The sequence below is a fragment of the Salvelinus fontinalis genome, chromosome 2, assembly GCF_029448725.1.
Source record: "Salvelinus fontinalis isolate EN_2023a chromosome 2, ASM2944872v1, whole genome shotgun sequence".
NCBI classification, from domain to species: domain Eukaryota; kingdom Metazoa; phylum Chordata; class Actinopteri; order Salmoniformes; family Salmonidae; genus Salvelinus; species Salvelinus fontinalis.
Window position 1 is genome coordinate 5,467,086 of NC_074666.1, and position 24,959 is coordinate 5,492,044.

The following is a 24,959-nucleotide window of genomic DNA, read 5'->3' on the forward strand; positions in this document are numbered from 1 at the left end:
GCACAGCTGGGAGCTGAGGGGGGTCGGTAGCAGGCGGCAACAGTGAGAGACTTATTTCTGGAGAGATTAATTTTTAAAATTAGAAGTTCGAACTGTTTGGGCATAGACCTGGAAAGTATGACAGAACTTTGCAGGCTATCTCTGCAGTAGATTGCAACTCCTCCCCCTTTGTCTGATGACTCTACTGTGAAGGGGGGCCGAATGAGATGAGAATTAGTCACCACTGCCATGAGGTGGTCATTCTTTGACCATGCGCGTTCACATGAGAGAGAGCTCCGTTCCATCGCTCATCTGAAGTCAATGTAATTCTCCGGTTGGAACGTTATTCAAGATTTATGTTAACAACATTCTAAAGCTTGATTCAATACATCGTTTGACATGTTTCTACTGACTGTTACGGAACTTTTGGACATTTCGTCAGGTTTTAGTGAACGCGCTTTGTGACTTTGGAATTGTTTACCAAACGCGCTAGCCAAAGTAGCTAATTGGGCATAAATAACGGACATTATCGAATAAATCAAGCATTTATTGTGGACCTGGGATTCCTGGGAGTGCATTCTGATGAAGATCATCAAAGGTAAGGGAATATTTATCATGTAATTTCTGGTTTCTGCTGACTTCAACATGGCGTCTAATTTGACTATTGTTCTGAGCATCGTCTCAGATTATTGCATAAAGTTTTTTTGAAATCTGACACAGCAGTTGCATTAAGGAGAGGTATATCTATAATTCCATGTGTATAACTTGTATTATCATCTACATTTATGATTTGGCTATGCAAAATCACTTGATGTTTTTGGTACTAGTGAATGTAACGCGCTAATGTAAACTCAGATTTTTTTATATAAATATGAACAAACAAAACATACATGTATTGTGTAACATTAAGTCCTATGAGTGTCATCTGATGAAGATCATCAAAGGTTAGTGGTTAATTTGATCTCTATTTGTGCTTTTTGTGACTCCTATCTTAAAAATGTGCTTATTGTGGTTTGGTGTGACCTAACATAATCGTTTGTGGTGCTTCCGCTGAAAAGCATATTTGAAATCGGACACTTTGGTGGGATTAACAACAAGATTACCTTTAAAATGTTATAAAACACATGTATGTCTGAGGAATTTTAATTATGAGATTTCTGTTTTTAAAAATTTGGCGCCCTGCACTTTCACTGGCTGTTGTCATATCGATCCCATTACCGGGATCTCAGCCCTAAGAAGTTTTAAGAAGCAGTGCGGCTTGGCAGAGTTGTTGTTTCGGAGGATGCATGGCTCTTGACCTTCGCCTCTCCTCATTCAAAAGGCAAGGGGAGTGTTCTTCCTGTTTTTTGTTTTTTACCCCAGAGTTCACTTTAAACAGGACGGAGATAATTTATTTTAAAAGAAGAGTTCTCCTGTACAGTGCCTTGCAAAAGTATTCACCTCCTTGGTGTTTTTCCTATTTTGTTGCATTACAACCGGTAATTTAAATTGATTTTTATTTGGATTTCATGTAATGGACATACACAAAATAGTCCAAATTGGTGAAGTGAAATGAAAATAATTACTTGTTTCAAAAAATAAAATATAAATTGAAAATTGAAAAGTGGTGGGTGCATATGTATTCACCCCTTTGCTATGAAGCCCCTAAATAAGATCTGGTGCAACAAATTACCTTCAGAAGTCACATAATTAGTTAAATAAAGTCCACCTGTGTGCAATCTAAGTGTCACATGATCTCAGTATATATACACTTCTTCTGAAAGGCCCCAGAGTCTGTAACACCACTATGCAAGGGGCACCACCAAGCAAGCGGCACTATGAAGACTCAGGAGCTTTCCAAACAGGTCAGGGAGAAGTACTGATCAGGGTTGGGTTATAAAAAAATATCCGAAACTTTGAACATCCCAAGGAGCACCACATTATAAAAAATGGAAAGAATATGGCACCACAACAAACCTGCCAAGATAGGGCCGCCCACCAAAACTCACGAACCAGGCAAGGAGGGCATTAATCAGAGGCAACAAAGAGACCAAAGATAACCCTGAAGGAGCTGCAAAGCTCCACAGCGGAGATTGGAGTATCTGTCCATAGGACCACTTTAAGCCGTACACTCCACAGAGCTGGGCTTTACGGAAGAGTGACCAGAAAAAAGCCATTGCTTAAAGGAAAAAATAAGCAAACACGTTTGGTGTTCACCAAAAGGCATGTGGGAGACTCCCCAAACATATGGAAGAAGGTACTCTGGTCAGATGAGACTCTGGTCAGATGAAAATTGAGCTTTTTTGGACATCAAAGAAAACGCTATGTCTGGCGCAAACCAAACACCTCCCATCACCCCGAGAACACCATCCCATCCCACAGTGAATCATGGTGGTGGCAGCATCATGCTGTGGGGATGTTTTTCATTGGCAGGGACCGGGAAACTGGTCAGAATTGAAGGAATGAAGGATGGTGCTAAATACAGGGAAATTATTGAGGGAAACTTGTATCAGTCTTCTAGAGATTTGAGACTGGGACGGAGGTTCACCTTCCAGCAGGACAATGACCCTAAGCATACTGATACTGCTAAAGCAACACTCGAGTGGTTTAAGGGGAAACATTTAAATGTCTTGGAATGGCCTAGTCAAAGGCCAGACCTCAATCCAATTGAGAATCTGTGGTATGACTTAAAGATTGCTGTACACCAGTGGAACCCATCCAACTTGAAGGAGCTGGAGCAGTTTTGCCTTGAAGAATGGGCAAAAATCCCAGTGGCTAGACGTGCCAAGCTTATAGAGACATACCCCAAGAGACTTGCAGCTGTAATTGCTGCAAAAGGTGACTCAACAAAGTATTGGGGGTGGGAGGGGTGATTAGTTAAGTTTTCTGTTGTTTTTTGTCTTATTTCTTGTTTGCTTCACAATAAAAAATATTTTGCATCTTCAAAGTGGTAGGCATGTTGTGTTAACCAAATGATACAAACCCCCCCAAAATCCATTTTAATTCCAGGTTGTAAGGCAACAAACTAGGAAAAATTCCAAGGGGGTGAATACTTTTGCAAGCCAGTCTATATATGAAAACAACCTAAAATAAACGGCATATCATCGAATAAATTAGGGCTCAGTTGAATAAGATATGTTAATCGCAATTACCTGACTGGTTAAAAATAAATAAAAAATATAAAACTAAAAACAATCTACAATCAATAAAAGTATCCCTTCTCACTCTGCTTGGTAATACAGATGGAGCTCTTACCGTCAAGGTTAGAGGTCAGGGGTGTCTGGTGAGGGTCTGAGCCCAGCCTGAGTGGCCTGGTCTGGGGGCCCTGGGTGGTAGCGCCAGCACGAAGCCTGGGGAGGGTCAGGGCCTCCCCATGGTCCCTCAGAGAGTGCTCCTTCAGCTGGCTGATAGTCATTGAGGAGAAGGGGCAGGACAAGCACTTATAGGTGTTCTCGCCTGTAAAATAGTAATAATAATAATAATAGCAAGTAAAGTAACCCAGAGTCAGAATGGCTCATAATAAAACATGGGTTTTATGTAACCGTTAGAGATTCTCAAGGACCCAAAGACACCTTGTATGTGTCAAGAATAAATAAAGATCATATCAATATTTCATGAATCTTTTACAGTTTGATGATAATATATCACTAAATATAATCTCATTAAAGTCACAGTAAAAAAACAACTAAAAAGAAAAATACTATGATAGTGTAAAAGAAAGGACTCTCTCTCTTCGGCTAAGTAACAGAAACGCTGGTCAGAGAGAGACTCTTTTGAGAGGGGCTTTGTCCAACTTAGTATGGAGTCGAACACGCCAGTCAGTTTTCAGACTCCGAGTCACTCAAGACACGACAATCTGCCGCTCGTCTGACAATTTTCTTTTTTTGACACTTTTTATGATGAGAACCCCGACTCCATTCAAGGGCAAATCGATTGGCTTGATACTATATTGTAAGGCCAAAAGCTTTCAGCTAGACTGACAGAGCCAGTGACTTTGGCAGCCAACGGATCTGAAAAGAGGGGTGCTGACACTCATTTTCTACTGCTCTACCCTTCAATGACTTTTGCACCTTATCGAGAGAACCAGCATTCACATGCCACAAGCTATGGATTCCACCGCATACACATGATCCATTACCAAGGCAGCAATCCAAACCCAATCTTTTTCAACTGTTCCGTAATCTGGTTTTAATGTCCATTCTAGAATGCCCTTCCAACAAATCAGAAACTAGTTTTCAACAATGCTGTGGTATAATATACTGTAAACAACAGAAGACGTTTTGAAGAAAACCACCACCAACAGACCATGTTAGAACACTTTCAACATGTAATCAAATGTTAAATGGCTCTGCTTTGGAGTCGATTATCTAAAGCAATTGTTGATTGTTGTTGACTCATCTTTCTGTGTTCTTTTCCAATCATAACTGAGACAACATTCATGACTAGTTTTTAGATGGTTCTTCTATGTACTCACATTGTCATTTGTGATGATTGGCTATCATATCTATTCCTATGTTCTGGCGTTGGTTCACTGGCTACATCAGTGCAGTCTATAGGAGTAAATATCCAACAACATCACACACAGAGCAAATCCGCAGCCACTTGTATGACAGATATTCCCTGCACTCAATGACAGGCTGACTTTAAGATATTCCCATAGGGGACATATGAGAGACTACTGATATTAGTGTTGATTTAGTATCCTCGAACAGCTCTGGTAAAGTCATACATTCAGACTAGGCCACAGCCCCAATACACAGCTGGGGACAATAATAACCCACTAGCTTGGTCCTAGATCAGTTTATGTTGTTTAGCCAACTCCTATTAAGTCATGTTTGGCAGCATGAACAGATCTGGGACCAGCAGGCTAATAACATACCATGTTACAGTACACATGGGTTGCGTCTGAATTGTCATCCTATTAACCAGAGCCCTGTAAAAGTAGTGCACTACCCACATGAAAAAATACTACAGTTTACTATACTGCCCTACCAAGTAAAAGAGCAATAACTACTCATTGAGTGTATCTGGGAAAAATATCTTTAAAGTTTTAATTGTTCAGCCAAATGAGTTGGCAGATCACTGAAAATGTGGTTATCTGTTGTCTTACTATGAGGTCATTTTTTTTATTCATATTGACTCTGACCTCTGACATTACCTTTGACCCTAGACTGCAGTTACTGTCTTCTTGCTTGTTACACCCACTGGAATACATTTCCATTATGATTTTTCTTTAAACACAAACTTGTGTTCATAGATTTATTTGTATGTGGCTATCAGTTTCATATAGTTTGATACTTGTATCAGCAAAGAAGAATCAATAATACCAAGGTAAACCGTACACACTGCAGATTGGTGATAAAAAGGTAAAATACCAAGGTAAAAGGCAGTATCTGGCATGCTTTTTTCCTTGGTTTTACGGAAAATGTTTGCAGTTACTGAAAACATGACACACCATTCTCTCCATAACACAATGGAGGTAGGATATTTGTCCACATGATAGAGCATGTATTTAATGTATCAAAAATGTCAGTAACAAATTTTTGGACCAAATGTGCAGTTACTGCTCTGTTGCTTGTGAAGGGCAGTATAGAATACTACAGTACGTACTATAGTATTCTATAGGAAACTATATTATACTGTAGAATACTATACTACATACTGTAGTGTCCCTTGATCATGTGCAGTACTTACTATAGAATGTTGTAGAATACTGTAGAATACTATTGTAAATACTACAGTAATGTCTACAAAAACACGACAGTCCGCAAAAACACAACACTTTTTTTTTTATATATATAACTAGAGTAAATACTACAGTATCTTTTTTGCATAAACCCTGCCCATTCCCCTCCCCATTTCATAATTTATGCCACCCATGAGTGAGAAACCTACATGCCAAGTGAAGACCATACAACGTGTTCCCTACAGGTGATAAAAAAGAGCAGAAGCCCTGAATTATCCGTTCAGATCCCAGTCGTAACTACCCACCTACAGGTTATGGAAAATGTGCTCTTTTAGTATTTCTACAGTAGGTTTCCTAAAGGAGAAAGCCTCCACTTCCATGTCAAAGACAGTTAAACAAAAACACTAAAGTAAATACTACAGTATAGTACAGTCCACAAAAACGCTGCAGTAATTATTATAGTATACACTACAGTTTTCTTTTACTACAGTATTTATACTATAGTTAACTGTAAATAGTACAGTATAATACAGCATTCACTGTAGTGTTCTTGCAGACTATTGTCTGCAAAAACAGTATTTACACCACAGTATACTATAGTATTTCTTTACGTGGGTGTATAGGGAATAGAGTTCTATTTCGGACCCACCCATGAACACGGTCCGTTTCAGGTAGTTGTATAGAGCTCAGTGAGGTGTGCTGTGGTTGTGTTCTACCTGCATGTGCTTTGTGTAGGTGACTCTTCAGGCGACTCAGGTAGGCAGACTTAAAGGGACAGAGCTTGCATCTGAAAGGCTTGTGGTGCCCATGGTGGGACTGCACGTGTCTGTCCAGACTGAAGAGATGGAGACAGAGAGGAAGCAGGAGGAAGAGGGTTAGAGAGAGAGAGAGGAGATAGACAGAGCGAAGAGACAGAAAGGGAGACAAAGAGAGATATAGAGAAAGAAATGTCTTCACACATGTTCCAACACATCACAACAGAATGCTTTCAGAGAAGCAGAGGGAATCTGTTTTCATATAACTTCCTTTTTCAAAACCACAATTTCCAATGACTATTGAGCAGAGGCCGTAGGGGAAAAGATCTACCACTGTCTCTGTATCCCTAGTGTATCTCTTTGTGTCACTGCAAACCACATAGAACGTATCTGGGGAATATTAGTGTGTTTTCATACAAGCCTCTTGGGTGGCATGGGAACGCATTTCCTTTCTGGGTCAGGGCACATGCAGTAGAGTGGGATTACACAATGGAGCTCAACAAAGATGAAGTCTTTCAGCTTTGGATAAGAAGACAAATTAAAATCAAAATGTCTGCCATGCCTGCAGTGTCTCTCACTGGAGTGGACTGGAGTGAGCTTTAGAGGCAATGTGTGTTCCATCTAGCCTGGTGCCAGATCTGTTTGTGCTCTTTCCTTCTCTATTGCTGTCATTGTCAATCACAAACAGACTGGCACTTAGGCTCCATTCCATCCAGAGAGAATGTTGAAATAAAGCACAGCTAAGGAGACAGGTGCAGGAGAGTAAACGCTATACAGAACACAGCCACACACATCAAGACATTAGAGGACACTATTCTTCGAAACAGCAACACACTCAATCTTAAACAATTCAGAGGGTTTACGAAAGTGAACTCCAAATCCCAGAATGCCTCTGATATATACATGTACTGTATTTCCTTCGTGTGTGACAAGCAGTGAACCAATCATTTATATTATCTCTTTAAGTCTATATTATGTCCTCTTACTTGTGTCTGAAGGGGGAGACGAACTGGCAGTACTGGCAGCTGTACTTGTCCTCTCTGGTGAACATGGCCATGGCCGAGTGGCTCCTCTCGTGGGACCTCAGCCCCTGCATGGACATGAAGACGCGGTCGCACTGAGCGCACGGGTGTCCCCCAACAAGCCTCTCCTTCACCTGCTGGCCGACGGGCGCCACTACCCCAACCCCCTCTCCAATTGCCATCTCCATTGTTTCTATGGCAACAGCATCCCCGGCGACCACCGGGCCCATAGCTGTGGCGACCATCGTCATGTCCTTGGGGGATGTCTCCATGATGGAGTTGTCGGTCACCTCTTCCACCTCTCCGTTGGTGATGCTGTTCTCTCCCGGGATGGTGGACAATGGTACATCTGTGACTTCCTGCTGAGGTGAAGGACAGAGGGAGAACAGCATTATAGCAGCTATATTTATTTATCATTTCCATATGCTTTGGCAGTTAACACGTCGTACTGACTAATGTACTCCAAACTGTTGCCATTGTACCAAACTAACCTTGCTTTAGGCTTTGGCTCACTGGGCTAACAGTCTCGTGGTGCGTAGAGAACTTGAACCTAGTCAGTCACACCATCATGGCCGAATATGTTATTTGATTCCTGAATTTCATTTAAAACAATATTGCTAGCTGTGATTGAACTTAAATTCGAATAACCTCCCTACCGGCATGGACATACTGTGGAGCAGGGATAGCCAACTAGATTGAGGGCCGCGGGCCTTTTTTTGTCGTAGTGGATGGTCAGGGGGTAGGAACATAATCATAATCATTTTTACACTGCAAATTGACCGCAACTAAGCCCAAAAATATATTGTATTTGAAAAGAACAATTATTTCCTACCTTGACTACATTGATACACAATCGCATAAGACTCGTTTTTTATTTGTGGAAATACTTGGGAACATATTTCCTAAATTAAACTAATTTCTAGCTGAATTCCTGGTCTTTTTTGACCAAATGTTTTTTTGTTTTTTTATAAAAAAACACTTTGCAAGCCAAATACAATCACTTGCAGACCGGTTTTGGCCCGCGGGCCGCCCGTTGCCTCGCCCTGCCGTAGACAACAGTAAATTAGACATACCGTAGAGAACAGTAAATTAGCCATACCATAGAGAACAGTAAATTAGACATACCATAGAGAACAGTAAGTTAGACATACCGTAGAGAACAGTAAATTAGACATACCGTAGAGAACAGTAAGTTAGACATACCGTAGAGAACAGTAAGTTAGACATACCGTAGAGAACAGTAAATTAGACATACCATAGAGAACAGCAAAATAGAAAATGGTTTAGGAGTAAAAGTAGGGCTTTAAGACACTGATTGGTTTTTCTAGTCAACGTTTAAAACGCCCTGTGAAAGTAGACACAATGAAGGTCCAAGGTCTACATAATGAACTACTAAATTCTTACTACTGCTGGTACCACTAACACTAACCAGGTCTTCTGTGTGGCTTCTTTAATCTGACAGTTGGTGATGGTTAAAGTAGGATCTGTTTTTTAACAGACCTTCCTCATTATTAGCCAAAGAGAACTAACTTTGCCCTCCTGTGACTGTAGTTGATTATGTGGACATTAACCTTGAAAACGCCCCGACAGAGACCAGGCGACCAGAGACCAGGCGAACAGAGACCACGGCCTGAGACCAGGCGACCAGAGACCACGGCCTGAGACATATTCATTAGTCCATTGAAAGAAAAAAAGTTTTTAAATGCTTTGCAACAGGAAACAGAAATGAGTATTTCTGACTGGGCAAGTCCATGTAGTCCCTCCCTGTTTCAGTCCGTTTTCCGTTGTTTGGTGCCTAATGAATAAGACCACGACCTGCCCTGGTCTGCATGTCCCACTTCCTTGATCTGGGAAAGGCAGCACAAAGTGTTTTCTGTCCTGTGCCCCTCGCTCTCTCTCTCGCTCTCTCACACAGACATGACGGCCAACAGACAACCAACCTGGCTTTTTATGGCCTACAGGAAGCTCACTATTTTTGCTCAAGGACCTGACCCCGCACTTCATAGGACCATAAATAAGATGAGCGTCCGCAGAGCTGGCCAGCCTTGCATCGTCAGCCTATTCTCACCACCCTCTGGGAGAGCTAGGGGACAGGCCAGGGCCAATGTAAATGGCAAGAGATCTAGTACAAACTAGTACAGAAACATGTAATAGCCTAAATGTTCATATGAAACAAATATGCAGTGAAAATATTTGCTATAAACTGATTGACTTTCTCTTCATATTCAAAATATTTCCACCACACTTTTATTTGGGGGCAAATTTCCAGAGTGGTTTTGTTTTGTTTTCTAGTCCTAATAGTTGGTGCCGTCATGGAGATGGCTTCTCTCGCTCTCTTTCTGCCAGGACTTCAGCCATGCCATCTTCAGTATACAGCATTACAACGGCCTGGAGTGGCCTCCCTGGAGTGGCATGGCCCGCAGAATCAACCAGGCATTCATTTGGCTTCCTTTTTGGGTGAGGCTTTAAATCTTCAGGCCTGTCGTCCCTTTGCCAAGTCCCTGGCAAGCTCAGTGGAATACTAATGTCCAAGCGGTTATCCGCTGCACTCGAAGTTATGGCTTCTTTTTCCCCTGCAACAGGAGGGAGGGACTACCTCACTTGTTTTCTCCAGGGGAAGTTGACAGACTGTCTACCCAGGTGCCTGCCTGCCCTGCAACGGGAGGGAGGGACTACCTCACTTGTTTTCTCCAGGGGAAGTTGACAGACTGTCTACCCAGGGGCCTCCGTTGCAATAAACAAAACTGAAAACAGAACCCTGCTGCCCCCTAAAAACAGACCTCAGCAGTGTGGGGGTCTCTGAGGGCTAGGAGTCAGAAGTCATGACGGACTCTGAACCAAAGAGAACGGGGGACACAGTGGCTTTTAGAGATACGTTTTAGGGGAATTTTAAATATTTAAAAAGCAGCTTCAGAAGTAATCTTTCAGTTTGAGCTGAGATAATTTTTCATGAGAGGTAAAGGGCTAAAATGTGTTATGGGATGAAAACATAATAATAAATCATACTTCTATTTGTAAGAAAGTATTTAACCATCTTAATGCACGTACATTAATAATATGCATATAAAGCATTTACATTTATATAAGCAATAAACCAACTAACTCTACAGTCTAAATGGACTAGTGACTAAATACTGATGAAAAACCCCTATACTTAGAGCCTGCAGCTGCAGGTAGAAGGCATTATGATGCAGTTATAATTCACTGTAAGACTTGTCAAGAGTATGTGTGACACCCGTATGTTACCAAACCCTTGGCTATGTGATCATCATTACCTTGACATGGCCCTCCTTGACCTCCCCGTACTGGACGTGTTTCCTCAGGTGGTTACAGATGGCTCTGAGAGTGGGGTGGACCTCAACACAGAAGTTACACCTGTAGCCAATCGGAGCTTTGTCAGTATTGTTCACCAGCTAAAAGAAAGGGAAAACGGGGGGGGTGGTCAGCCAAAATTGTAAACAAGTTGCTTTTCACAAGACTAGTTGCAATGATATTTTCTATTGCTGATGAAATTTCTTAAAATAATACTTAAACATTTCATATTCGTTATTCAATACTATGGGTAACATTGCTATTTTAGCCATTACATTTTAGACTAACAGTGAAATGCTTACTTACGGGTCCTTTTCCAACAATGCAGAGTCAAGATAAACGCTCCCTATAGTCTTGCTTATTATGCCTGTCTCATTCGACTCTGACCACATCTAGTATTTTACTGAGACGATAAATAATTTGTCCTTGAACTCTACAACTCACCTTCTCAGTCTTTGTCTCCGGTGGCTCAGATGCCTTCTGCTTGCTAAGGAGCTGCCTCCTCCTCTCCTGCCTCATCGCCCGCTTCTGGAACTCCTCGTTATGGTTCATCAGGTGAGTGCTGAGGAGAGGAAGACCCAGGAATTTCAGCTCACAGTGGGCACACTGATAGAGCTCTGTCTCCGTCCCATCCTCCGTAAGGCTGGGGTGGATGACGAAGTCCCGCTTCAAGTCCTTGCCACTGTGATGGTCGTTGTAGTGCATGGAGAGCAGATCGACCGTGCTGAAGGATAGCTGGAAGCATTTTAGACACTTGAACGGCAGCCACTCGGCAACCTCTCCCTCTGGCTCGGGCTTCGGTTCAACCTCCACCACTTTGTTCACCTCTTCGATGGGTTCGGGTTCTTTGGCATAGAGTACAGTGAAGTAGCGTCCGAGTTTGCTGGAGTGTTGCCGTTTGGGGAAGACTCCTGGATGGCGTTTGATGTAGTGGGAGACTATGCTCTTCCTGCTGAAGGCCTGGAAAGCACAGAGCGAACACTTTCTCCTCTCCACGGCCAACCGTAACTCCTCGGTCAGCTCCGACCCTTCCGCCTCTGACGCCAAGGGCACCACCACTTTACTGGGCTTCTCCGTCAACGTCTTGGAGGCTGCCAGGCAATGTGTGTAGTAGGCATCAATGTCATGACGCTTCTGATAGTGAGCCGCCAGGCCTTTGCGAATGGGATTGGTGTACGAACAGAGAGCACACTTGAAGACGTTGTTCTTGCCTTCCGGCTGAGCTCTGACGTTGTTGTGTTTGATGCGGTAGTGTCGAGCTATGCCTTTTCTGGTCGAGCAGAAGTACTTGCAGAGCTGACACCTAAACACAGCATGGGCCTCTCCTTTGTTGATGGGGAACTGGGTGAGAGCGAGTTCGAATTCGCTGACCTCTTGTACCTCTGACGATAGACTCGTGGCACTGCATTCAGCCACCGGCTCATCTTTCACTGTGGAATATTGCATGTGGGGAGTCTTGAACATATCTGAAGCTGGTTGATTGTGATATTTCTCGTAGTGAACTTTCAGTTTCTCCAATGTCCCATGAGTGTAAGGACACATTTTGCACCTGTACGCACCATAGCCCTGTCTTTGGGTTTTGCACTTGTCATCCACTTCAGTTATATCTTTAACCTGCTCTATATCGTCTGAGAAGTCCTCCGCGGTGACCTTCACCAACGGATGCCTCTTCTGGTAATGAGTGAGAACTCCATGGATGCGTGAGTTCACATACGGACAGTGGCGACACTTGTAAACTGAACTTGGATTGATATCAGCTTCCTGTGCGAAGTCAGCCGCCTTGACTTTCATGCCTGGGTGTTTCTTGCCATAGTGTGTCAGAAGTCCATGTAGGCTGTTATACTCAGACAGACATACAGTGCACTGGTACGGGCTGTTTGAGATAGAGCTGCTTGTGTGGGAGAGCCTGGGATGGTGTTGGAGGTGTTCTTGAGGTGGCGTAGGGATATCCAGTGGGCCTTCATCGTGCTCAGTCGGAAGAAAAGTGAAAGGTGGTCCTTTAGCCATCGATGGGTGGAGTGTCGCTTGGGACCTTTGACCTTTGATGATGTCCAGTAGCACAGACTCATCCCCTTTGACAGCCCAGGGGTGGACAGCTTGGTAGTGGTTGGTGATATCCCAGATGGAACAAGCCTCGAAGGCACAATCTCTGCATTGGTAGTGCTTAGTGTCCCCAGCGTTCCCTCCCGGCTGGGAGGCAGTAGTATCAGGCCCTGCCCACAGCTTGCTGGCCATGTACGTGTAGTCAACGTTGTGCTCTGGGTGCCGTCTTTGGTAATGCAAGAGCAGCCCGTTGGGTTCTCCGTGGGAATAGATGCACCACTCACAGTGGTAACCAGCCTCCAGGATGCCGTCTTGGTACGCCCAGTGTAAAATGGTCATGGCTGTGGCCTTCACAGTAGGATGATCCTTCTTCAGGTGCTTCTTCAAGGCATACACGTATGGAGATGTATAAGAGCAGTGCCTGCACTTCAATGAGCGAAGGGTTTCGGAGGACGTCTCTATCATCTCAGCAGGAGCAGCAGGAGCAATGGCAGAGGCTGCAGTGCCTGACTGGCCCATCTGAGCTCGCTCTCGTTGACTGCGGACCACCGCAGTGTGCCGGCGTACAAGGTCAGCATTCGACTTTGCGTCCCTGTGCTTCTTTTGGTAGTGAATCAGCACTCCTTTTACAGTGCGGTTCCCGTAGTCACAGTGCTGACAGAAGAAGAGCATCTCTGCTTCTCCCTTCTCTGTGCCAACCCTACCATGTGAATTACTGGATCCATCGAATCCGTTGTTGTTGAACTGTTTGAGGAACTGCTTTGGAGGTGCAATCTGTAGCTCATCCATTAGTTTCATCAACCCAGGGGTGGGACTGGCATGCTTGATGTATTTCGCTGTGACTTTTATTTCTGGATGTCTCTTTTGATAATGGACAAGAACACCCACAACAGAGCGGTTGCTGTAAACACAATGTTTACAGTAGTAGATCTCCTCATCCGTACCAAATGGCATTGTGGCGCTGGATGACTTCACAGGGGTGGGTATGTTGACATTGTAGGAAGAGCTGCCTGCTGACAGTGGCCTATCAACTGTGATAACCCTCATAGTTTTCTGAATACGGAAATACGAGGCCTTCTGCTCTGGATGCTTCTTCTGATAGTGCACTAGAACAGAGTGCATGTTAGGGCTAGCAAAGGAGCATACTTCACAGTCATACACTACAACGTTACCACCCTCTTTCAGGGCTTCCGTCTCTGCAGTTGTATCTTGCGTCTTTGCAACATTTTTGTGTGCAGGACTGGATGAGGACTTGGGCGTGGAAGTGGAAGAGCTACAGGTGAAACTCTTGGGACCGGAGTTTAATATTTCTCTCAGCGTTTGAGATTCTGCACCCTTGTGTTGCTGTTCCACCACGTAGCTTGAGAAGATCATAGCGTTGTTTATTTTCACTTCAGGGTGCATTCTTTGGTAATGGGGCATCAAGCTCCTGACGTTTGGACTTGTGTACGAACAGAAGCGGCACATGTACACCAGATCTGGTTGGTTGAAGTTCAGCACATTGCTGGCTTCTGGATGGTGATCCATGTAGTGATCGTGAAGATCGTTGAAGTTGGTGTATTCGATGAAGCACTCCAGGCAACGGAAGACTGCGCTCTGATCCTCGGGGTCGAGGATGTATCTAAAGCTAAACTTGATATAAGGGTGCATTCTCTGGTAGTGGGTGCTTACACTGCGGGCTGACTTGTTGTGGTAGTCACAGTGCTTGCAATAGAAGCGTGCGACCCCAGAGACCTCTGAATAGTCCAGGTTCTCATGGAAAGCAGTATCTCGGCTGTCTTGGCTGCTCTGGTCCTGGAGATCAGCTTTAGGATCAGCAGAGTCGTTGTCCTCATCGTCAGAGAGTGTCAGCGCAATGGGAATGTTTCTTAGCTTTGACGTAAGGGTTCTTTTTCTTTTACCCACCCGGCCTTCGTAAAGCTTGTTGTAAACGTAGCCATGATTTTTACTATCACTGTCATTCTCCTCCTTGTCTCTGCCCACATCTTCATCAATGTTGAGCTCTCCTTCCTCTTCATCATCAATTCCTTCCAGATGAATCACCAGATCCTCCTGTTGTTGACTGATCTTGCTCTGAAGGTTGTTGGCGATTTCATCAATCCTAGTTCTCTTTTTGACTGGAGACAGATCTAAAGGTAGGTCGTTGATGGACTTTCTTGCTGTTTTCCCGGTTAAGTGCTTTTTGGATCCAAGTCCAAGAATCGAAGTCTGGGTTTTTTGTACAAAGCTCTGAGAATTGGAGAGCGTTTCTAATTCGGAGTCCTGCTGCTCATTTGCTGACTCCTCCAGAACGACAGCTTGCATTTCGTCACAGTAGGAGTGTTTGTGTTGCTGGTGAACCCTCAGACCTTTCAGAGTGGTGGTCGAGAAGCTACAAAGAGTACAGCGGTGAGGGTTCTGCTGATTAAGGTCATTTAGCACACTGTTAAGCTTTTTCCCATTGACTTTGGAAGCAGCAACATTTCCTCCGTTCACTGGTTCTGGAGTCTCGTTCTGAGGACCTGGGCTTTCACTGGTCAAGTCCATGGTGTCCCAGTCTGAGGAGTGGCTTTGCTTGTGCGTGCCTAACTTGAGAGGGCTGGTGCAGATGAAGGGGCACACATCACACTTGTACACTGTAGTCTTACCAGACAGGTGTATGTTCTCGATGTGACGGGAGATGCTTCTGCGATGCATGGTGAGGAAAGAGCAGAAGGGACATTGGAACCTGTTCATGTACCTTCTGAACGGTATCCCTTTAGTCTCCAGCATCTTGTTATCCTCCTCAGACAGAAGCTGCTTAGCAGAATCACCGGCTGACAACGGGTCGGTGTATTTGGGGTCATCCTCGTCACCCAGTTCGTCGTCGTCTTCAGAGCTGCTCCTAGGGTCATCCAGCATGCCTGAATCCATCTCTATGGCAGAGTTGGAGACATCAGACATCACGAAGGTGGACCTTTCAGACAAAATGGAAGATCCTGTGCTGTTTGGCGCTACCGATTGGATCTGTGAATACTGATAGGGTGATATCCCAGAGGCGGTTTTGCTGAGCTTGAAAACTGAGCAGTTGGCTACTGAGGAGCCTTCATTAACACTCTGGTCATTGGAAACCATATTGGAGTTAGGGCTTCTTGGGGAAGAGGGGGAATCCGATTTAGAAGAGCCTGCGCTTCCCTCTCCTTCTCCACTTGGGTGGATGGTTGAGATCCTTTTCGCCATGTTGCTGTTTTTCATCATGTTATCACACCATCCCCCACGAAGAGCCTGGTTCCCCCTGGACTTCCCCAGAGGTTTAACCATGGACTCCAAGATGCCACGTTCCACCACATCCTCTTCTATTTCCTCACTGGGTTCCTCAGACGACAATGCCTCAGATTCTTCAACAGCCTCAGATGGAGATTCAGGGGGGTCCAGATTAAGTTTCCCTTTATGATACATCTTTTGGTGTTTCAGGATCCTGGCTTTGCGTGGAGACTTGTATGTACAATACTGGCAGGAGAACACTTTCCCAAGACTATCATGGATGAGGATATTGTAGTTGGACTGTTTGGACGCCTGGGAGGCTGGTGAGCTCCCACCACTTAGTGTGGCTCCATGTACCTTCTTGGTGTGTTTACTCAAGAGAGATTTGGATCTAAAGTAACGGACACAGATCTTACACTGGAATAACTGGTTTGCTGACTTGTTGGATTGGTTTGCTGACTTGTTGTATGGCATTTGGTTCGAGCTGGAAAAGTCTGTTTCGAAGCAGTGGCCTGTGGGAAAGAAAGAAGAAAAAAAGAGACCAGTATAAAACTTTAATCAATCTTTCCTTTAATAATTATATGCTTTATATAAATATATAAAATATGTACACATAATACATATACATATGTAAAGTATAAATATGTAAAGTATAAGACATACCTATATCATTCATAATAAGGAATCATAATCATTTGTCCATACACAACACAGTCGATGGAGTGCCCTTACCCGTTTCAGTTTGGGGAGATTCATTCTGCTCATCCTCCTCCTCCCCCTCTGTCTGGCTGGGGGAGTTAAGAGAGTCTGACCTGGACTGGCAGGGACTCCCGCCCCCCTCTCCGTCTCCGACGTCCGTGGGCTGCAGGAAGGCCGTGTGGACATCCTGGATGTGGGCCTTGAGGTCGTCATATGACTCAGCACGGAAGTCACAGCCATCGCACTGTAGCACCTCCATCGCTGAGGACTCCCTGGAAAATCAGGGAAACCTGGTGAGAAAAAACACAAGAGAAGAGAATGGGTGAGTAGGGGAAGAAATTAAAGTGAAGGGGCGATGCCTCAGTCTCAGACAACAACATGTCACATTTAGGCCACATGGGTGGAAACACAAAAGTATTTAGGCCTAGCACCGGTGTAGGCTAAAACCCTGGGATAGAAATGCAACAGTAGAGACATTTTAGAGAAGGCAAGACAAGAGAATTGGTCAGTTTCTGCCTCGGTCTCACACGTCAACATTAGAGACATCTACAGACGGCTGGATTCTTCAGCTCTGACATCACTGCAGTGCATACTAAGGAGATCTGTTGTTGTTGCTGTTGCATGCTTCCAAGAACAATGGGCAATCTGAGGAGGGATTACTGAGTTGATTTGTTCCATCTTTATTACCTTGGGATAAACTACAGCTGGAGAGCAGCGCCATCAGGATGAGTCCCAAATAGTACCCTATTCCTGATATGGCGCACTACATTTGACCAGGGCCCTATGGGCGGTGGTCAAAAGTAGAGCGCTAAAAAAAGGGACTAGGGTACTATTTGGGACTCATAACCGTCAGACTGCATCCCAATATTTACATCACACACACACACACACAGACAATTCTCTCAGATTGCATCAAGTCCCTCCCAAATAAGACTTAAATCAATCCACACAGAGAGAAAGATAAAGCTTTGTGTCCGCAGTGCTATTCTGTTCCGTGATGAAACACACAACTGATGTAACTGATAATGGTCAGTGCTATCCGGTACCCTTGGGACGTCCCTACCCTAATCCTTAACCCTACCCTAACATTAACCATAATCCTTACCGTAAACATTTTAGACGTCCCAAGGTTCACGGATAGCACGGACCAACTGATAATAACCTGTCACCTCTGACCTCGACATTCTAACTAACCAATGGCATTGCTTGTTGGTCAAACTGACTTGCTGCACATAAATACACCAATATGCCACTCATTTACATTTCTCTGTTTCAAATAGACAGTTTTCAATGTAGACCAATGCCACATAAACACACACTGGTGTGTATTGTTATGATACAAACATAAATCCCAAACTTGTGGACAGACTAGTCCCAAGAGGAATACAGTTTTACACAGTGTTGCAAAATACACACAATTCCAAATGGTAACCCGCTTCCCTTTCTCAAATATGTTTCCAAAACGATGTTAAACAAATACATACATATAGGTAAAATAGCACAGGACAGTTTTTAGACCATAACAAAAGACAGGCAATCTTAATTAGCCATGTCTGTCTACAGAGATGTGTCAGTTAAAAAGGAAAAAACACACTTCAATGTGTTAATGAAACAGAGAGAGTGAAACATGACTGGGGCATAAAATGGCTGTTTATGTGGCAGTTATGACAGCTATTTCATCAAAAGGGTTTTCGCCTCTCGTCCACACTTCTTTGTGTGGTGACACACAGAGAGAGACACACGGCATTACCTTGAAATGTCACCCATTAACACTCAAACTAGTCACAGCGTGATGTGCACTCGCTTTTTTATTATTTTGATATATATTTTATTGGATTTGATCACTTTCTAAATAAAGGCTGAAGTAAAACACCAGGCCTAATTCTGCAGAAAGCAGAACAGGACATATTTAATACATTTGCCACAGGTCATCTGTGCTGTGCATTCGTCTAGACCAAGGACATTAATATTTACATGTATTCAAAAGAGGATTATTGCTTCACTCTACGAGCACAGTGTAGCCCAGTGAAATATGCATCGTTTTGTATAATCCTTTGGTCTTGGCAGAACAATCATAACATAGCATTCTGGGGGTTATTTATTGGTAAGATGTCTATAGAATTTGACCATCCCCTATGGCAATAGTCTATACAACCAGCACTAGTTCCTATTCTGTTCAGAATATACTGTTCAGAAAAGTAGAAGGTAAGAAGAAGAGCACTACAAAGCTGTTGACTTTAGAAAGCCTGTGTTATTCGACTCCCTGGCCCTATCTTACAGAGCCATCCACCAGCATTCCTGTCCTAGGAGGAGCTTTGCAATACCACCAGAAGGCCTATATATCCTGTTCATCAGAAGCGCCTGCACCTGTGGCAAAATGGTGGCCAGTAAATGTCAATTTGAGTTTGAGCACACACTCTTCCTTTACCTGGTCCTGTAAACGTACACCATACTAAAGTACCAACAAAATAAAAGGTTGAACAGTGTAACCTGGTGCAGAGCTCCGATGACACAGTGACTTCTCCTCTCCTATGGCCAACTGTGGTAGAAGGGGACATTATTTTCCCTCATCTGTCCATTTGTTTTGGTATTGCCCCAATGTAGCTTATTTTGGGCTGCAGGTTCAGCAGACCTCTGGTATGTAACCATAACAGTTAACGTCCGTCCAGTAACCAACCAATCTCCACTGGAACAGCCCCTGCAGCCTGCCAGTGGGTCCCCGAGAAGCCAGTTCCTGCTCCCTCATTGTTGTCCAGGGTCAGGTTGCCACGCTGATCTGTGGCAGCTCTCTCGTCGGAACTCAGAACATGAAATACAAAACAAAGATGCATTCTAATGCCAGGATCCTTGACATGGATATCAACAACGGTCCTGCTACTATCGCCCTTCGTGTCAGTTTAGTGACTTCATGCCAGCCACACCAAGTTAATGGACGGTATTTGTAATGCTTTTATCTGCTCTGTCGGCGCTCTGACAGTCAGGCACTGAGCTGTGCAGCAGATCCTTTGAGCTTCAAGGGCAGCCATTTTAGGAGCCAGCCAGCTATGTGTGCTTAGGTGTTCAGCCAGTGCTCTCACTGCACAACATGGCCCCACGGATCAGATCCTCCTCACAGAGGCTGCTCCCAAATGGCTCCCTATTCCCTATATACTGCACTGCGTTTGACCAGATCCCTGGTCAAAATAGGGCTCTGGTCAAACGATAGGGCTCTGGTCAAACGCAGTGGACTATATAGAGAATAGGGTGCCATTTGTGACGGGTCCTGAGACAGCACAGACAGTCACTTGAGAGCTGCTGACAGAAATCTATCTGCCAGATGTACTGTGCCTCAAGTCCTTCAGCCTGCCTGCCTTGGCTGCAATGTAGCTCAGCAAAACCACCTCGCACTCGCCAGCCTTGCTGACTTAGCCCTTTCATTCATTGGTGACAATACATTTATTGGGGACAAAAAAAAATTTTTTTTAAATAACCAAATAATTAAGAGGGTCAGGCCTTTGGAATGACACCACACCAGCTTCTTTAAAACAAATTGGGAAGAGAAAAAATATTTTGAAATTGCCAACTCAGCCCCACAAGGAGGTTTAAACATGCCTGAACTTCCTTTATTCAGAGCTCAGAGAAACATCTGCTGTCTTTGGCTTGAAGAGCCAGAGAAGAGGGGTGGAGAGGAGTGAGGAAGAGAGGGGAAGACGAGAGGAGAGGAAGATGGGGGAGGAAGATGGGAGGAAGAGAGGAGTGAGGAAATAGGGGAGGAAGATGGGAGGAAGAGAGGAGTGAGGAAATAGGGGAGGAAGATAGGGAAACAGGCCAGCATGACCCAGCCACCTGACTCTGCTCCCCAGATTCCAAAGTCTACTGACATTTGTTAATCACCAACCAGTCTCTCTGCATCGGCGAGGCTGCCAGCAGTCACACCCTCTACTCAAACTGGGCCCGGCCCGGCGGCAGCAGCTGCCCTGTCTGAAAGAGGGCCTTTGAATAAGCCAGCATTAAGCTGATTAAGAGTACAGAGGTTTTGTCCTTAACCGTTGGTCGGTCTGGTCTCAACCAATCCACCATCTCGTGCAGTATACAGGAGAGGCAGGCAAGGGAAGCCGCAGATTAAATTATGTGGCCACATTTAACTGATAACACAGTACAGACACATGTTATGGAGGTGTAGAGATCCTCAATTATTAATCCTGGATTGATTGAGAACATTACTGATCTCTCTTGTGTTGTGTCATCTCTCATGGACATCAATCTATTGTTGTGTCATCTCTCATAGACATCAATCGATTGTTGTCCAAGAGAGATGACACAACACAAGAGAGATCAATAAATTATTATTTAATATTTGAAAAGGTTTACAAATAACAAACATACAACCATATTTTGACAGAAACCAGATCCCTAACACTTCATCTAGAAGATCTCGGACACTTCATCTAGAAGATCTCGGACACTTCATCTAGGATCTCGGACACTTCACCTAGGATCTCGGACACTTCACCTAGGATCTCGGACACTTCATCTAGGATCTCGGACACTTCATCTAGAAGATCTCTGACACTTCATCTAGAAGCTCTCTGACACTTCATCTAGAAGCTCTCTGACACTTCATCTAGAAGCTCTCTGACACTTCATCTAGAAGCTCTCTGACACTTCATCTAGAAGCTCTCTGACACTTCATCTAGAAGCTCTCTGACACTTCATCTAGAAGATCTCTGACACTTCATCTAGAAGATCTCTGACACTTCATCTAGAAGCTCTCTGACACTTCATCTAGAAGCTCTCTGACACTTCATCTAGAAGATCTCTGACACTTCATCTAGAAGATCTCTGACACTTCATCTAGAATCTCTCTGACACTTCATCTAGAATCTCTCTGACACTTCATCTAGAATCTCTCTGACACTTCATCTAGAAGCTCTCTGACACTTCATCTAGAAGCTCTCTGACACTTCATCTAGAAGCTCTCTGACACTTCATCTAGAAGCTCTCTGACACTTCATCTAGAAGCTCTCTGACACTTCATCGAGAAGATCTCTGACACTTCATCGAGAAAATCTCTGACACTTCATCGAGAAAATCTCTGACACTTCATCGAGAAAATCTCTGACACTTCATCTAGAAGATCTCTGACACTTCATCTAGAAGATCTCTGACACTTCATCTAGGATCTCTGACACTTCATCTAGAAGCTCTCTGACACTTCATCTAGAAGCTCTCTGACACTTCATCGAGAAGATCTCTGACACTTCATCGAGAAAATCTCTGACACTTCATCGAGAAGATCTCTGACACTTCATCGAGAAAATCTCTGACACTTCATCTAGAAGATCTCTGACACTTCATCTAGAAGATCTCGGACACTTCATCTAGAAGATCTCTGGCACTTCATCTAGGATCTCTGACACTTCATCTAGGATCTCGGACACTTCATCTAGAAGATCTCTGACACTTCATCTAGGATCTCTGACACTTCATCTAGGATCTCTGACACTTCATCTAGAAGATCTCTGACACTTCATCTAGAAGATCTCTGACACTTCATCTAGAAGATCTCTGACACTTCATCTAGAAGATCTCTGACACTTCATCTAGAAGATCTCTCCCACAGCTCTCTGACACTTCATCTAGAAGCTCTCTGACACTTCATCTAGATGCTCTCTGACACTTCATCTAGATGCTCTCTGATACTTCATCTAGAAGATCTGACACTTCATCTAGATGATCTCTGATACTTCATCTAGAAGATCTGACACTTCATCTAGAATCTCTCTGACACTTCATCTAGATGCTCTCTGATACTTCATCTAGAAGATCTGACACTTCATCTAGATGATCTCTGATACTTCATCTAGAAGATCTGACACTTCATCTAGAAGCTCTCTGACACTTCATCTAGATGCTCTCTGACACTTCATCTAGAAGATCTGACACTTCATCTAGATGCTCTCTGATACTTCATCTAGAAGATCTGACACTTCATCTAGATGCTCTCTGATACTTCACCTAGAAGATCTGACACTTCATCTAGAAGATCTGACACTTCATCTAGATGCTCTCTGATACTTCATCTAGAAGATCTGACACTTCATCTAGATGCTCTCTGATACTTCATCTAGAAGATCTGACACTTCATCTAGAAGCTCTCTGACACTTCATCTAAAGGCTCTCTCCAACAAATCCCTTTACACTTCATGTAGAAGCTCACTCCCACAGCTCTCTGTCACTTCAACTAGAAGCTCTGTCCCACAGCTCTCTGTCACTTCCTCTAGAAGCTCTCTTCCACAGCTCTCTGACACCTCATCTAGAAGCTCTCTCCCACAGCTGTCACTTCCTCTAGAAGCTCTCTGACACTTCCTCTAGAAGCTCTCTGACACTTCCTCTAGAAGCTCTCTGACACTTCCTCTAGAAGCTCTCTGACACTTCCTCTAGAAGCTCTCTCCCACAGCTCTCTGACACTTCCTCTAGAAGCTCTCTTCCACAGCTGTCTGTCACTTCCTCTAGAAGCTCTCCCTCACAGCTGTCACTTCCTCTAGAAGCTCTCTTCCACAGCTGTCTGTCACTTCCTCTAGAAGCTCTCCCTCACAGCTGTCACTTCCTTTAGAAGCTCTCTCCCACAGCTGTCACTTGATCTAGAAGCTCTCTGTCACTTCCTCTAGAAGCTCTCTGTCACTTCCTCTAGAAGCTCTCTGTCACTTCCTCTAGAAGCTCTCTGTCACTTCCTCTAGAAGCTCTCTGTCACTTCCTCTAGAAGCTCTCTGTCACTTCCTCTAGAGGCTCTCTGTCACTTCCTCTAAAAGCTCTCTGTCACTTCATCTAAAAGATCTCTGACACTTCATCTAGAATCTCTCTGACACTTCATCTAGAATCTCTCTGACACTTCATCTAGAATCTCTCTGACACTTCATCTAGAATCTCTCTGACACTTCATCTAGAAGATCTCTGACACTTCATCTAGAAGCTCTCTGACACTTCATCTAGAAGCTCTCTGACACTTCATCTAGAAGCTCTCTGACACTTCATCGAGAAGCTCTCTGACACTTCATCGAGAAAATCTCTGACACTTCATCGAGAAAATCTCTGACACTTCATCGAGAAAATCTCTGACACTTCATCTAGAAGATCTCTGACACTTCATCTAGAAGATCTCTGACACTTCATCTAGGATCTCTGACACTTCATCTAGGATCTCGGACACTTCATCTAGAAGATCTCGGACACTTCATCTAGAAGATCTCGGACACTTCATCTAGGATCTCTGACACTTCATCTAGGATCTCGGACACTTCATCTAGGATCTCGGACACTTCATCTAGGATCTCGGACACTTCATCTAGAAGATCTCTGACACTTCATCTAGAAGATCTCTGACACTTCATCTAGAAGATCTCTGACACTTCATCTAGAAGATCTCTGACACTTCATCTAGAAGATCTCTGACACTTCATCTAGAAGATCTCTGACACTTCATCTAGAAGATCTCTGACACTTCATCTAGAAGATCTCTGACACTTCATCTAGAAGATCTCTCCCACAGCTCTCTGACACTTCATCTAGAAGCTCTCTGACACTTCATCTAGATGCTCTCTGACACTTCATCTAGATGCTCTCTGACACTTCATCTAGATGCTCTCTGATACTTCATCTAGAAGATCTGACACTTCATCTAGATGCTCTCTGACACTTCATCTAGATGCTCTCTGACACTTCATCTAGATGCTCTCTGATACTTCATCTAGAAGATCTGACACTTCATCTAGAAGATCTGACACTTCATCTAGAAGCTCTCTGACACTTCATCTAGATGCTCTCTGATACTTCATCTAGAAGATCTGACACTTCATCTAGATGCTCTCTGATACTTCATCTAGAAGATCTGACACTTCATCTAGAAGCTCTCTGACACTTCATCTAAAGGCTCTCTCCAACAAATCCCTTGACACTTCATGTAGAAGCTCACTCCCACAGCTCTCTGTCACTTCATCTAGAAGCTCTGTCCCACAGCTCTCTGTCACTTCCTCTAGAAGCTCTATTCCACAGCTCTCTGACACTTCATCTAGAAGCTCTCTCCCACAGCTGTCACTTCCTCTAGAAGCTCTCTGACACTTCCTCTAGAAGCTCTCTGACACTTCCTCTAGAAGCTCTCTGACACTTCCTCTAGAAGCTCTCTGACACTTCCTCTAGAAGCTCTCTCCCACAGCTCTCTGACACTTCCTCTAGAAGCTCTCTTCCACAGCTGTCTGTCACTTCCTCTAGAAGCTCTCCCTCACA

At 44.0% G+C, this 24,959-nt stretch overlaps 1 protein-coding gene across 5 annotated transcripts in view; it reads right to left on the reverse strand.

Annotated features, from left to right (window-relative positions):
* Positions 1–24,959, reverse strand: part of LOC129810737 (zinc finger protein 462-like) — a 77,449-nt gene that overhangs the window by 26,541 nt on the left and 25,949 nt on the right. For 3 of the 5 annotated variants that reach the window (XM_055861561.1, XM_055861569.1, XM_055861578.1), the window contains exons 2-7: positions 16,731–16,987; positions 11,178–16,510; positions 10,697–10,834; positions 7,386–7,783; positions 6,361–6,479; positions 3,214–3,414 (exon numbers count right to left, since the gene is read on the reverse strand). In XM_055861561.1, coding sequence (XP_055717536.1) covers positions 3,214–3,414; positions 6,361–6,479; positions 7,386–7,783; positions 10,697–10,834; positions 11,178–16,510; positions 16,731–16,956 — 6,415 coding nt within the window. In that variant the 5' untranslated portion in view covers positions 16,957–16,987. The remainder of the gene's footprint in view (positions 1–3,213; positions 3,415–6,360; positions 6,480–7,385; positions 7,784–10,696; positions 10,835–11,177; positions 16,511–16,730; positions 16,988–24,959) is intronic. The other 2 variants (XM_055861587.1, XM_055861597.1) reach the window with 2 other exon arrangements.